Source organism: Rhyacophila brunnea, unplaced genomic scaffold, assembly GCF_057557595.1.
Source record: "Rhyacophila brunnea isolate RB1 unplaced genomic scaffold, BYU_Rbru_1.0 scaffold_1, whole genome shotgun sequence".
NCBI classification, from domain to species: domain Eukaryota; kingdom Metazoa; phylum Arthropoda; class Insecta; order Trichoptera; family Rhyacophilidae; genus Rhyacophila; species Rhyacophila brunnea.
In genome coordinates this window covers 49,101,844-49,116,078 of record NW_028232751.1, presented here as the reverse complement: position 1 = coordinate 49,116,078, position 14,235 = coordinate 49,101,844, and the positions used below count along the sequence as shown (strand labels likewise).

General features: G+C 31.9%; 1 protein-coding gene across 1 annotated transcript in view; it reads right to left on the bottom strand.

Annotated features, from left to right (window-relative positions):
- Dhc1 (dynein axonemal heavy chain 1) overlaps positions 1-14,235 on the bottom strand; it is a 179,887-nt gene that overhangs the window by 148,679 nt on the left and 16,973 nt on the right. The window contains exons 2-3 of the mRNA XM_085945803.1: positions 1,972-2,109; positions 1,110-1,396 (exon numbers count right to left, since the gene is read on the bottom strand). Coding sequence (XP_085801929.1) covers positions 1,110-1,396; positions 1,972-2,109 — 425 coding nt within the window. The remainder of the gene's footprint in view (positions 1-1,109; positions 1,397-1,971; positions 2,110-14,235) is intronic.

Genomic DNA, 14,235 nt, shown 5'->3' with positions numbered 1-14,235 from the left:
GATCTTCACTTACAAATTCCTTCGGGTCCAGATAACATAACCTTATGTACTATTAAATATAATATAACTATGGCTTAGAATCTAGAGTAACTATTACTATATACTGCTTCTCCGATTAAATAATATAATAAATAAATATAGCTACAATTAATTGAAAACCATTAGTCAAGGTTAAACCATCTTAAATACGTCACAATGTTAATCTATAGGTAATATACATAATTAGAAAACACCTTAGATATTGAATTGAATTATATTATATGAAGTATATTGGCGTGTATATGTGCATAACATAATAATAATATAATAACATATAATCTGCCTTTTCATAATTTTTCAAAACTTGTGGACTCTGTATTGGCACCGGTGTACATACTCAAATTCAAATATCTAGGTACGATAAATAGGCGAAAAAATCATTTTTTCGAAAATATATACTATGAAAATAAAATAATATATGCACATTGCATACATAGTATATGCTCATACATAGATAAGTTAATAAGGTTATTAAAATAGCAGAGTGATATATCTAGATATGATGAATATTGAAACTGCAACTATTTTAATTAAAGTTGAAATAAACGCAAAATCAAAATAAAAAATGAGAAAATATTTTTTATTACACGTGGTCTAGAAATCAAACGTTTATAAAATAACAAATATATTTGAAGTTAATTGAATCGATACGCTAGAATGATTTTGGATCTCAGAATAGATTAAAACGCATATAAAATGTACTAAAATGCACTCGGAAACACTTCTCAAGATTTTTCTTCTCTCATTACATCAGTGTCGACTGTCAAATGATATAAAATTATGTCATGTATACTCAATTTTAACTTTACCAAAAATATTCAATACATAATAAAATAGAGACCAAGTTAATTTACGATAAAGTTTGTAAAATAAATAAAAAGTGAGACATGAAATGAGTCGGTCAGAGCAGAAGTGGCGTAACCCATAAACATGTCTAAACAGAGTTAACCAATAGAAGAGGTTCCAAAGGTAATAGGGAACCTCTTCCAATGGCTAACTCCGTTTAGACATTTTTGTGGATTACGCCACTTCTGCTCTGACCGCCTAAAATATAAAATAGGATCACTTACAGATCTTTCTGGAACCCTTCTTCAGGCAGTTGTTTACTGATGCTAATCCTAAACATATATATGCAAACTCCAGTAAAAGAACAATCCCAACCATCAGAAAGAAATAGTTTCTTCTTCACAGTAACTGTAGGATTTGGAGCAGCTGTTTTGGACTGCTGCTGTAGTCTGCTGGTTGAAGTCTTCGAACTGTCCACCGCAGCCGGCGCTTCGGTTTCTTCCATCTCTTGGTAGAACCAAATCAATTTGTTTCTCATGTGGGGAAGAAACAGTTGGTTTATTTCGTCCAACTATGGAAGAAGTAACAAACGGTACTTATGAAAAAAGTTACAAATAGCTTTTTAATATTCATATATACTTAAATACATACAATAAGTATACTAGGCAAAAATATACAAATTGTTGCATTTTTCACCCTACATCAAAAATTAACGACATATTTTATTATAAGATATTATATATCTAAATAGTATCGCAATGATAACAAATCGAACGTACTTATACAAATATTATTCAAAAAACCTGATAGGTAAGTATATAATATTATAGTATGTATGAGAACAACAAATAACGCTGCACAAAAACGACATAATATGAAAGATTCTAAAATTGTGATGTTTATCACGGTACAATGTATATATAGATAGGCATGTATGAACTGAAATATATACGAAGGCACTTGTGTAAAATTTATTATTTTTTAGTCATTGCTTATATTTATAACCAGTAGGTACCTAGTAGGTTTACACGGGTTGGTCACTTGTTAAATAAAATTTAAAAAAAAACGTTTGAGAAACTACTGTACAATTATTAGCCCTGAATAGGTGGTAGGTATATTGAAATTAAATCAAAATATGCATTTTACCATGTTCCCTTCGAAGACATGATCCATTATCTCATGTCTGGGTAATCCCGTGCCGTCGATAAGGAGTTGAAAGGTGAACTCCAGGCGAGGATCCATCTCCCCGCGGCGAGCCTTCCTCTCGCATTCTTCCCGTCGTTTCTGGAAATCACCAATGTTACACAATTTTATTAATCACGAGTTATTTAATACGCTCATTATGGTCGAGCGGTAATGTATTGGTTTTTAATGTCTGGGGTGCCGGATTCGAATCCCGGTTCTGGGAAATTCACATATTTGGACCCAGAGTATCGAGACTAATAGATTGAGCTAGTGGAAAAAATTTGTAAAAAATAAAAAAAAAACCGTAGAAATAACCACTCTGTGGATGCCTGTACGATCGTTTTAGAATCGTATGTACCACTAGTCGAAAAAACAAATTATATATATTTTACGAACCTTTCCAGATTAATAGTTATATTTTTTTTAGAATAAAGCTCGATAAATTATTGTCGAGATATTGTAGGCATGTCTAGTTTTTACCGAAATTGAGTTATTATATAAAAAAAATCCTGTCTCCTTCATACCCGTATGATAAAACATGTTTTACGTTATATTAGTGTAACATCTTCTTCAGTCGATTCAGTTATCTCAAAATATACAACACACGTGAACTATCTTATCGATTCTGTATCTGGACAATTATTTATTGACTGCACAGATTCTTTAAAAAAGTAGGGCTTTATTCACTCTGATATTATAGATAACTAATAATCACTACGATATTAGCACAAAATAAAAGTAATAATTATTGCGAATTGATCACTTTGTTTCACCATAAATAACATAAATTATTACCACGGATTCAAATGTACCATTCAAAATAATTTTGAACAATATGCAGCCAATAAAATAAGTTATAAGAATGATTTTTTTTATCCATTTCTAAACAGTAAAATAATATAACGTAGTCTTTACGTAGGTAACGGCTAAATTTCATATAGAACTGTAATTTTTATTACCAACAAATCCTCATCCATTTTGGGGAGGTTTCTAACTGTTGACCACAAATAAGCAACCACAAAATGTTTCTGAAGTTTTTAGCGCGTGTGCCTTCGTTAAAAGCCACTGATACCAATAAAGCCTTCTGATAAATTTATTTTAAGACAACTAACTATTCGCATATCAGACATTTCAAACGAATGATGACTTCGCTATGGTAACAATGTGGCAGGATTATTTTCTGTAGTTATTCACCAATTACAAAGGTACAACATACTTTTGTCGTAAATAATAATAACTTAGGGAAGTTAAAATGTCAAATTATACGTCAAAAGTGACAAACAATAAATGATAATTATATCGCATTATATAAAATTCAACAGAGGGGTATAGAAACAATATACCTATACATAAAAAAATCTTGTAGTTTCGAGATATTAAAATGTATAGTGGTTGAATTACATTCAGTTAGCTCGAGTGACATCAAGAAAGCGGTCGTGTGCGGGCTTGTTATAGCTTAGCCGTTGTTAAACACGGAGTGACTCAAAACGCATATGTTTGACTTTCGTTGCGCTAAGTCTGATACAGTTTGAGCGAACGTCGCGTCTATCATCCATCCTGAACTTTTCATCGTCATTCATAAACATAAAAGGTCAGTCTCTGGCATCATGCGTAACCCCCCCCCCCACTAGAACCGTAATCCACCACCATCACTTTCAAATTACAGTCCACTGCTAAAAGCGACACCATATAGTATGTGTAAATACATTTTATTGTAAAAATCGTCAACCCAGCTATTACTTGTAAGTATTTTGTATTAGTTTTGTGATAATTTAATTTGATTTGAAACGGGAACGTATGTATCAGGGAATCCCGAGTTTCGCAAAAAAAAAAATCGCATGTTGTTATTCAACATATGGACATAATAGGTTGAGTAAGTGGCTAATATCCATTTCTCGTTAAAACAAAAATCTGTTAAAACTACAGGCTGTGGATGCCCAATATGATCTTTTTAGGATCGAATATGGTAAAAAAATGAAACTGTACAATTTTGAAAGATAAATACTTACAAGGGTCTTCGGATGCAAGATGGATACAATCATGAACTAGGTATACCTTGGTGTTGCACGATGATCTGTATGTCGTGTTTCATGTGTAGGGCGATTCCAATAGGCAGGTTGTGTTTCAAAGATAATATACATACAACTACCAATGAACCTCCTCTTTAACGGGCCAGAAGGGAAATATGATCGAACGACTTAGACTGCAGTGGTTGGATTGAATAGAAAGAGGCGCAGCATCCTTAAGGTTACGACGGTGGAAAAGGTTTCCGGCAGAGGGAGGAGAGTGAAGACGTTTTTTGGAGGTGGTCAACACCCACATACGAATTGAAGGTTGTAGTGTCGTTGATGATTGTAATAAGCAGTTTCAGAGGATTTTAGTTTAAATATTATTAAATACGGACGCAATGATGACTTAGCCGGGTCTCTTAGTCTAGTCACCAGTCTCGTCTGCAATACGTCGAATATGTCGATGTCATTCACAAAACACATATTGTAACTGAATAGAAGTTTGCACACTCAGAAAATGTCGCACTGCATCATTCATTTTTGCTGGCCGCGTGACGTCACTGTCCCGGCATGGCCTCAAATATACGCAGGGAAGAATGTTGCAATGTTGCGTCCAGTCTTGATTTATGACTGTATTCTAATCGAGACGATTTTCAATGTGTGACGGAGGTATATTTGAGAAACTGAAGGGACAATTGAACCAAGCCACAATATTTACTTTTTATATTATTTTTGCATTTGAAATATTAAATAAACTGAAAAATTACTTAAACCAAGTTCATAATAATATACAAATTGATAATTATCTAGTCAAATCTTGCAAGACAAATGGCCTAAACCTTATCAAAATACTGTAAAAAATATATGAATTTTGATTTAGAATACCTTGTCAATTTATTAATATATAACGATTACATATTAGAAATTCATAATTTTGTTTTATTGCAATTTGAGGAATGTGCCTTTAAGATAAATTATTTACAGAACACACTTTTGATGGTTTTAAAACAAAGTTTTTGAATAATTGACAGACGTTTTGGGTTTAACAGAATTAACAAAACACTTTGTTGCAAAACTATTATAATAAAATAAATTCTGCTACGTAATCGCCAATTCAATTGACAATACACTATTTTTGAGATTACACCCATCCCACATTCAATTGACCATAGTTTTATTTAAAAATATACATATTTATAAAATTGTCTATAATTCCGTTTGAAATCATGGTAACCTATGCTAAACCCCCATAGACTTGCGCAATAGTAAAATTAAATTAATTTACGATAAACATGAACATTAATATTATCGAATCATGTCGACGGAGAGAAACACAAAATATTCTATTTCTGAATAGGTGTTACGACGCAATGAACGCTCCCAAGAAAACGTTCTGAGCTTCAGATCTACGTCCCCGTTTCCAAGTAAGATAACGTTGTAGATACCTTTTGCGTTAATTAACTTGCATGCAATAAGATCACGATTGAGATAACTTTCCAAAGTTGGGAGTTTCCATAATATATTGTCCATGCGTACCAGTGGCGAAAGGTGACTTTTGGAAAGAGGTAAGCTGTGGAGATCTGATAAATAGAACACACTTGTCAGGTATACTTACGATAAATAAGAAGATAATACGATATTACTACTAATAAATAGGTACACACTAATGACAACGACACACTAATTTAATGAAACTTCAAAAACTCACTGACGACATAAAATTAAGCGATCAGTTTAAATTACGTATTTTTTCCAAACATGTATACACATAAAAAATCATTAGATAAAAGTTGTTTTTAAAAACAGTATATATTTATTAATATTTGAACTATAGAAATTATTTTTTTAAATTATCTAATTATTAATTAATTATTTTCTCACTCTCGTTAGACCTAAAACGATTTTAGGCTCTGCGAACGGAGCTTACCTTAGTTCATACAAATCGATAGACTGGGCGGGGCTACGTGACATAAAGTCCCTATGGAAAAAATTGAGAATTATTTGAAACATAATCTGACCTTTATTTACGTCAAGACAAGTGGCGCGCTGTGGTATATTTTTTTAAACCTTTGCAGATTGTTTTGTAATTATCTGTGTAATACATTCCTAAACATACAGCATCTCTCGTTGGCAAAATAAATTATTTTATAGAATATAATATAATCAAGTGATTATATAAATAAGTCAATATGCAAAAAAAAAATATTTTTGTATTGTTTAGTATGGAGTCTTCGCCACTGATACGTACATAATTAAAAGTTGAGTAAATAATTATGTACTAATTCTCGGTCCAAACCAAAATACATCTACCTATGAACAAACTTTATAAATGTCAGTAAACATTTGCCCTAATGCGCCCACAACGATTTATTTGAAACTGACGCACGTCAACTATTCATTAAATGTTGCTTGGATTTGGACTGTGTACATCGTTCAAATTTTCGCACTTTAATCTAAACTAGCTGACCCGGCGAACTTCGTACCGCCTCAGAATCAATAATCTTGTGTTAACTTATTAGCTGAATTATATTCAGTTTTTTATTAGGTTAAAATGAATACTCAAAATGAATAAGTTCAATAAATGTGCAAAAATCAAATCAAAATGAAAAGTATTTTAATAACATTGAACTGTACACACTGTACACCCACGATGACCGCGTATATTAAGCGCCTGTCTATAGTGTCGAGGGTCCCAGGTTCGAATCCTGGGTCTGGCAAGTTCACATATTGTTTTTCAATTTGTGCATGAGTCAGAGTATTGTCCTAATACATTGAGCAAGTAACTGACATCCATTTTTCGTAAAAATAAAATCTGTTAGGATCGGACATGGTCAAAAGATAAAGAAACGAATGTAATTCACGTGGCAGCAAGGCATTTGTTTTGTTGAAGCGAATCGAAATGATTCGCGTAGCATTGTTGCACTACTTTCTGTTAAACTTTTTGCTGGATGGGTTGCACTCAGGTCGATTCCCTTTGTTGAAGCACCTTGTGATAAACGACATTTTTCGTTTTATTATCAGGTGCGAAAACGAACAAAACAGATGGTTTGCCGACACATTTTACGTACAATTGACCGTGAGAGAAACATTCATTTTATAGATTCAGGCCACAAACACTCAAGGATTGGACTTGTAATTTGTTGATCGTCATGCCGAATGCAAGACGAATTGGAAATTTAATTCGTTTAAATTCGAATGGCATATCGGTTGGGATCATCGAATTATCGGAATGAGAACTTCACCTTTGAACATTCCTTTGATTATCGTCGCGTGAATCAAATTTCCCATGAGTTTTCTCACCACCAAACGCGTTCCGTTACACAGTTTTGGTTGGTTCAGATTTTAAAGGATGATGACTACTGAGCCAACCTTCAGTTGTAAATTGTGCGGTGGTAAGCCAGGCAGATCCAATGAGTTTAAAAATTCAGTTGGATAGTTGGTTGCTTCATCTTCGTTTGTTACACAGTCGATAGATTTGAAGGAATGCAGTGGATCAACGATTTGATTTTGAATTGTGAAGTTTAAGTGATCCACATCTTTGTTCTTTGCCGCAAGAATGCTCGTTCACTCAACCAATTGTGATTTTTGTGGTTAGAAATGATGTTTGGTAACACTTTGTTGATGGATTCGTCCTTAGTTGAGACGAAATTGCAAGAATTCAGCGGAAACGAAATCAATCCATTCGATTCATCGACAAGAACACGGCCGTTACCAATAGTCAGCAATTGCTTGGAGAAATCTTCGGCAGATGGATCGTTTAGCAATGTAATTCGCATGTTTGTCGTCAGCTGAAGTTTCTTCACATAGCGACACAGAGTCAATGATTTGAGGCAAGCATTTATTTCATCGGCAGCAGCCAATCTTGGAATGACTGGTAGTGTTTGGCGGAAATCGCCAAATAGTAGAATCATTGCGCCTCCAAAACTTCTTGAGTCATTACGCAGATCTTTCATAGTTCGATTGAGTGCTTTCAATGCGCGTTTTTGCGCCATTTTGCATTCATCCCAGGTGATGATTATACTTGCTAACAAAATTTTGGCCATTACTGAGTGTTTCGCAATGTTGCATGTCGGTTTTTCAGTCATTTGCAGGTTTAAGGGAAATTTCAACTTTGAATGCGGCATTGCGGAATTCGCATCCTTCTAGCAACGTGGCCGCTATCCCAGAAGAAGCAACTGCTACAGCATTTTCGGATCTCGCACTAACAGTAGCCAAAATCAATGACATGAGGAATATCTTCTCAAATCCACCGAGCGCGTCGAGGAAAAATAAGCCACCATTTCCATCATTAATTGCTTTCATTAATGTATCGTACCTACACCTCTTTCTGTTGGGGGTTCAACAGTGGTACATTCGTTCGAACTGATGCATCAATGCATCTCGATCATATTCACGTTCACGTTCCAATTCTCGATTGAAAGCGTCGTTCATTCCACGATGTGGCGTTGGCATTCCTAACTTGACTAACAAACTGCCGCACATGAGGTAACACATGTATACGATCAAAAGCAAAGCCTGGTTATGTATCTCCTCATTCACCTTGAGATCGGGATTCTCTGAATTGACACGAATTCGATATGCAGAAACAATTGCTTCAGCGATTGTCATATCCCAATGAGTATCGTTTTCAAGCAAATTGAGCTGTTGACATAAATCACGAAATGTTGGGCACACTACACTATTGACAGTTAGACATTTCGACTATCAGTCTTTCTTTTGTTTTTTGTTTCTTGTTTATTGTTTCTGTCATGTATCAGAGATGGCGTTGTATACGGATTTTTTTTTTGTGATTTTCTTTTATTTTCGAATGCGCGAGGTTCATTTTCTTCATAATTCATTTTTTCCGTGACTTATCCAATGTTTTAATAATTATTTAAAGATTATAAAAATTGGTCCAGCCGTTCTTGAGTTATAAATGGTGTAACTAACCCGACTTTGTTTTATATATATAGATAATATTCCACCGAAGCACATGTCGCTAATTCCGATGAAACACTAGAAGGATCTACCAAACATGGCCAAATTTACGTGTGCCTCTATTTTTGTACATGTTTTTCATTCGTGGCGTAGGTGTATATATTAACATTTCTATCAAAACATTTTCAACAGTTTTTTTAGAATGTTCTTTTGTTCACAAATATTGGCCTGCACTAAGCTTTAGTTGAAGTTTATAAAAATTTTTTGTGACTCAATCAAAATACATATTTGTCAAAAGTTAATTAACTGCATGAAAAAAATGAAATTTGACATTTGAAAGTGACAAGTAGTTTTAGTACAATTAAAAAAATAGATAGTACCTATCTACTTAGTACATACCTAAAAAATGCATATAATGGTACATACGTTAACAAATAAAATAGATAGTTTTCAAAAAATAGTTATTTTGACATTATATGATTATTATGATTACCATTTCATTTAATCAGTAGATACATACTTACTCGTATGTCATTCCTTTACAAAAAATATAGATATATGTCATGATAACATAAATTCAAGTACTTATGTAGGTAACTAACGAAATCACTATTATGGAACTGACATGAGATTGAATGTTATAGTTATTTAATAGTATATAGGTATAATGTCTTTTGATTGTATTGTATGATCCCTATTTTAAGTGTGACATTTTCTTCACAGATATTTCAAGTAAAAAATCATGTGAATAAATAAATAAATTATGCTATGCCGTTTTACCATCAACATATCCATGACATCCTCGTCCGACTCGTCACTTGATTCACTTGCTCTAATTCCGTGGACGAACATTTTGCACAAATTATTTTATAACTATATTATCAACCACTATTTACCATGAAATCACGCCCTGAAATAATATTTTTTAGTTTCACATTAACTCGATAATTTATTATTTTATCGTTGAAACTTTATAATAAGAATAGTTTTTTTTCCTTTTGTTAACACACATTCATTTGTTTATAATTTCTGTGAGCACAAACCGATTCGTATGATGTCTTTTGTACAATATATTATGCCAAAATAAAATGTAGTTTTCCCTGTTATTCTCTACATGTGTTACTTTCAAACACGTGCATGCTTGAAGTCAATAAGTACTTTACTTTATGGAAGCAGTAACGAAGTAACGATTACCTTCATAACATTATTTTATTTATCGTGTCTCCATAATTTTCTCAGCCTAACGATTGTCTATGCTGCTTGTCGTGTTACGAATTATTTCAAACATAGTTGCGTGTCAACGGTTTCAGATTTTGAGATACCTACTTCAAATGAAAGTTTAATTTTTCACGTAAATCATTTAGTGCTATCAAAGTGGAATTAATATTAATCTAAAAGATATTCACAAGTCAAAATAAATAAAAAATATCACACATTTGATTTATAAAAAATTATTTGTAAATAATAGTACATGGCTGGATTTATTATTATTTATAATTTAATACGGCGTCGGAAACGTGACTATTAAGTTTTATAATAATATAAACTCACTATTTTTGTTATTAATTAGCGATGTATCCTAATAAATATGTGTTACAACCAATTAATGTAGGTACTTATGTACTAGCATATATTAATGTTTAATTACAAGAGTTATATTTTATACGTAAGTTAATCTGCAAACCGGCCAACTGCACTTTTGACCAAAAATGAGATTTTGTTATAAAGCATTTTTTCTATGCTCATATAAATTTTCAAACTCCTAAATAAATAAATGCGTTATCGTTCTTTATAGACAACAGCTAAATACAGGTGCAAATTTTCCGATATAGTAAATGGAACAACCGCTCACTTTATATAAATTATCTTTATATATAAAAGGGAAGCTAAAATAGTGTCTTAATTCATAGTACAGCTTATATGTAAAAAAAAGTAATTTCCAAGTGTATTTTTTGAAGTGTTAAATTCCGCCCTATAGTTAAATTTTTAAGTTTTTTATCCTTCTTGAACATAATTAGACCAAATGGAGTGAGCCGGTCTGCGGATTAAGCAGTCTATTTCTTTTTTATTTACATTTATGATTCAAAAGCTTTTCAAGATTTAAATATACAAGTAGATACTTAATACATACTTAATCAATATAATTTAATAATGAACAAAACCGGTTTGGTCCGATGAATGATCAGTTGACCTTATTTATTTCAACACTTAACACCATTATAGTATTTTAATACCATATTATATTGATATTAAATGTGGAATATATCATTTAGGTATCTAATCTCAAAATATTATTTATTAAATTGTACTTTGTAATTGTAATATTAACAATCCCATTAAAATGTTATATATATATGATTAAACTTGTATATTATATATATATGATTAAATTGAACGTATGATTTTAATTTGTATTACGATCTAGTTAGCATTACGATAATATTATTATTATACTAAAATTTTGCGTTGTTTTTAAGGCTATGTGTTGTTTTTTTTAATTGTTGAATATTAATTACACATTGAATGTAAAAAGGTGTCCTGAAAACATTTATTTTTATTGTCACAATTAATGCAAGGTGCGATGGAAACACTTGGAAGTCGACTGACGAAGCGAGTCGGATATATCGCAGCTTTTTGCATGTAGATACTGTAAGGCAAGTGTGAATGACAGTCCGTGAGGTAGATGTGACAAGGGTATGGGGGTGGTTGGAACAGTCGACAACCACATGGGGTGGCGTTTTGCATTGCGATGCAGATCTCAGATAGCGAAAACGCGGCAAAACTTAGTAAAACAATGCAATAAAATGCAACAGTTAAAATGCATTAATTTCATTCGTGGCTTATCGAAGAAATATAATGTTAAGTCACTTTGATGAAAAATGGTACCACCATCACCATAAATTTACAATTTTTTTTAAATCTCCAATACTGAAGTGATTAAACGATTATACGTAAAATGAACTTGAGAATTAGCTCATTCAAATACATATATTATGCTCAATTGGCTCGAATTAGGGATTTCAATACCGAATGAAAATACCAATACCGGTATTGCAGTATTTACAATTGAATACCGGTATTCTTAAAAACAGAAACCAATAAGTATAGATATAAAAATCTCTTTAAAATATCTAACTACATAAGTACCTACATATTTGTATGTAATAATATAAATAATTGCAAGATAAAAAGAACTTTAGAACAGAATCATATAAACTTGACAATTCTATGTATTAATAAATACTTTTTTTGTACTTGATAGAAATACTGAATAAATATAGAATACTGAAATGCCATTTTGACATTTCATATTGATTTCCATAGTAACGTACGTATATATCAATAATTTAGTTGCTAGGACCCCCTTAGCAACCAATAATTGTGTTAAAAAAAACCTTTTTTTTGTTAGGTACATATTCAAACACGCGCGTTAACATGATCTTACTCCCTACTTAATTTATCGTTTGTCAATTTATGGCTACGGCCGTATGTTGTAGCTTAACCACTGGAAAATGCCAATACAAATGGAGTATTTCAAAAAAATACTACCTTATTCTTAGGTCAATAATTATTATAAAACAATCATTATTCGTAGGAATTTTTATCACATTTAAATGGCCAAAGACATAGCTTATAATCAGTAGTCTTTACAATTACCCTCAAATGTGTTAATCATGCTAATTTTTTGAATATTAAAATGCGTAATTCTTGTCAAATTTGGGATCACGGAGATCATAAAATATATTTTTTTATCGTAAAAATTTCACTATATAATGTTAACATTAATTTTACTAATGGTTTTATAAAGCCATTTAAAATTAATAAATCTAAAAAATCTTAACACCACTGCACATGGATGTACTGAAATATGACTATGTTCTAAAACATTAGATTCAGAGGTTTAAAATAATACTATTTTATGTAATAAAAATACTGTATGCAGTCATCAAATGTTTAAAATTATTAAAATAAAGGATATTCAAAATTATATAAATAGATTATCTACAACGTTTCACGAATGTCCAGGATTAAATGATAAAAAATGTGATTGGGAAATTTGCAATCTAAACGTAAAATACTTACTGTATATTAAACCAGTGCATACAGATACACATAAAACAATTGTTTTTTTTCCACAATAACAACAAAGTGCACATGAGACATTGACAATTATTACATAAAAATTTACATATGTAGGTCCTTTCATCAACATCTATGCTCCATATCTCATATGAAAAGGAAAATACGCTACAAATCAAACGTAGGCAACTCCAGTCACTGATTTTTTCGATAGTTTTTATGTGATATGACTGCTTATTTTGTTTTATATAATAACATTCAATTCAAACATGGTTACCTCCCCACTTTCTGCTACAAGAATCTAAATAAAATGACGTGATTTTTTTCCAAACCTGGTCATATCCATTGATTTTTATATATAAAAAATGGTTACATTTTTCTTAGCCGCAGTGCATTTTATCAAGATGGTTCCCGTTACAAAAAAGTTCGGTCTTTATATAATAAACGGTGTGCTTGCTCTTCAAGTTTTTTTTAGCGAAATAGTTATTTAACAATCGAAAATAATACAAATTAAGTTGAAATAGTGTATTACTTTAGTTGTTCGATTATTATTTATTTCAAACCTGGTCAAATCCAAACAAACATGTCCATATCCAAAATTATATTGTAATTTTTTTATTTATTAAGAATTTGTTAAGTTTAATATGATTATAAATTAAGAATTTACTAACCCACGGGTACAAATTAGTCGCAAATTTTTTATTAGATTTTTTTAGTTTTACTCAGTTTCAATTATGGTGGAGATAGCCTATAGATAGCGTATCCGGAAATTTGTACGTAAACAGTTCACCGCAGGACACTTATTCGTGGGCCGCAGTACGTGAAACATGAGTTCGTGTAATATTTAATAAAATGACGAGTTCTTCGTTGAACATTTCACCGTGGACTATATTTGTACATATGCTACAACATGTGGAGATGTGTTTACTAGGTTAGGTCAGGTTAGGTTTGGTTAGGTTAGGGTTAATCTAATTGGAACAGTACTATTTGCAAAGTATCACCGCATTTTTTAAGATACGTACAAATGTATTCCACGGTGAAATGTTCAACGAAGAACTCGTCATTTGATAAAATGTTATACGAACTCATGTTTCACGTACTGCGGCGCACGAATAAGTGTCCCACGATGAACTTACACGTAACCTATAGATAGATATTATTCAATTACCCGAATCCGTAGTATTATTATTATTATTAACCTCTGACATAAACCTCTCCA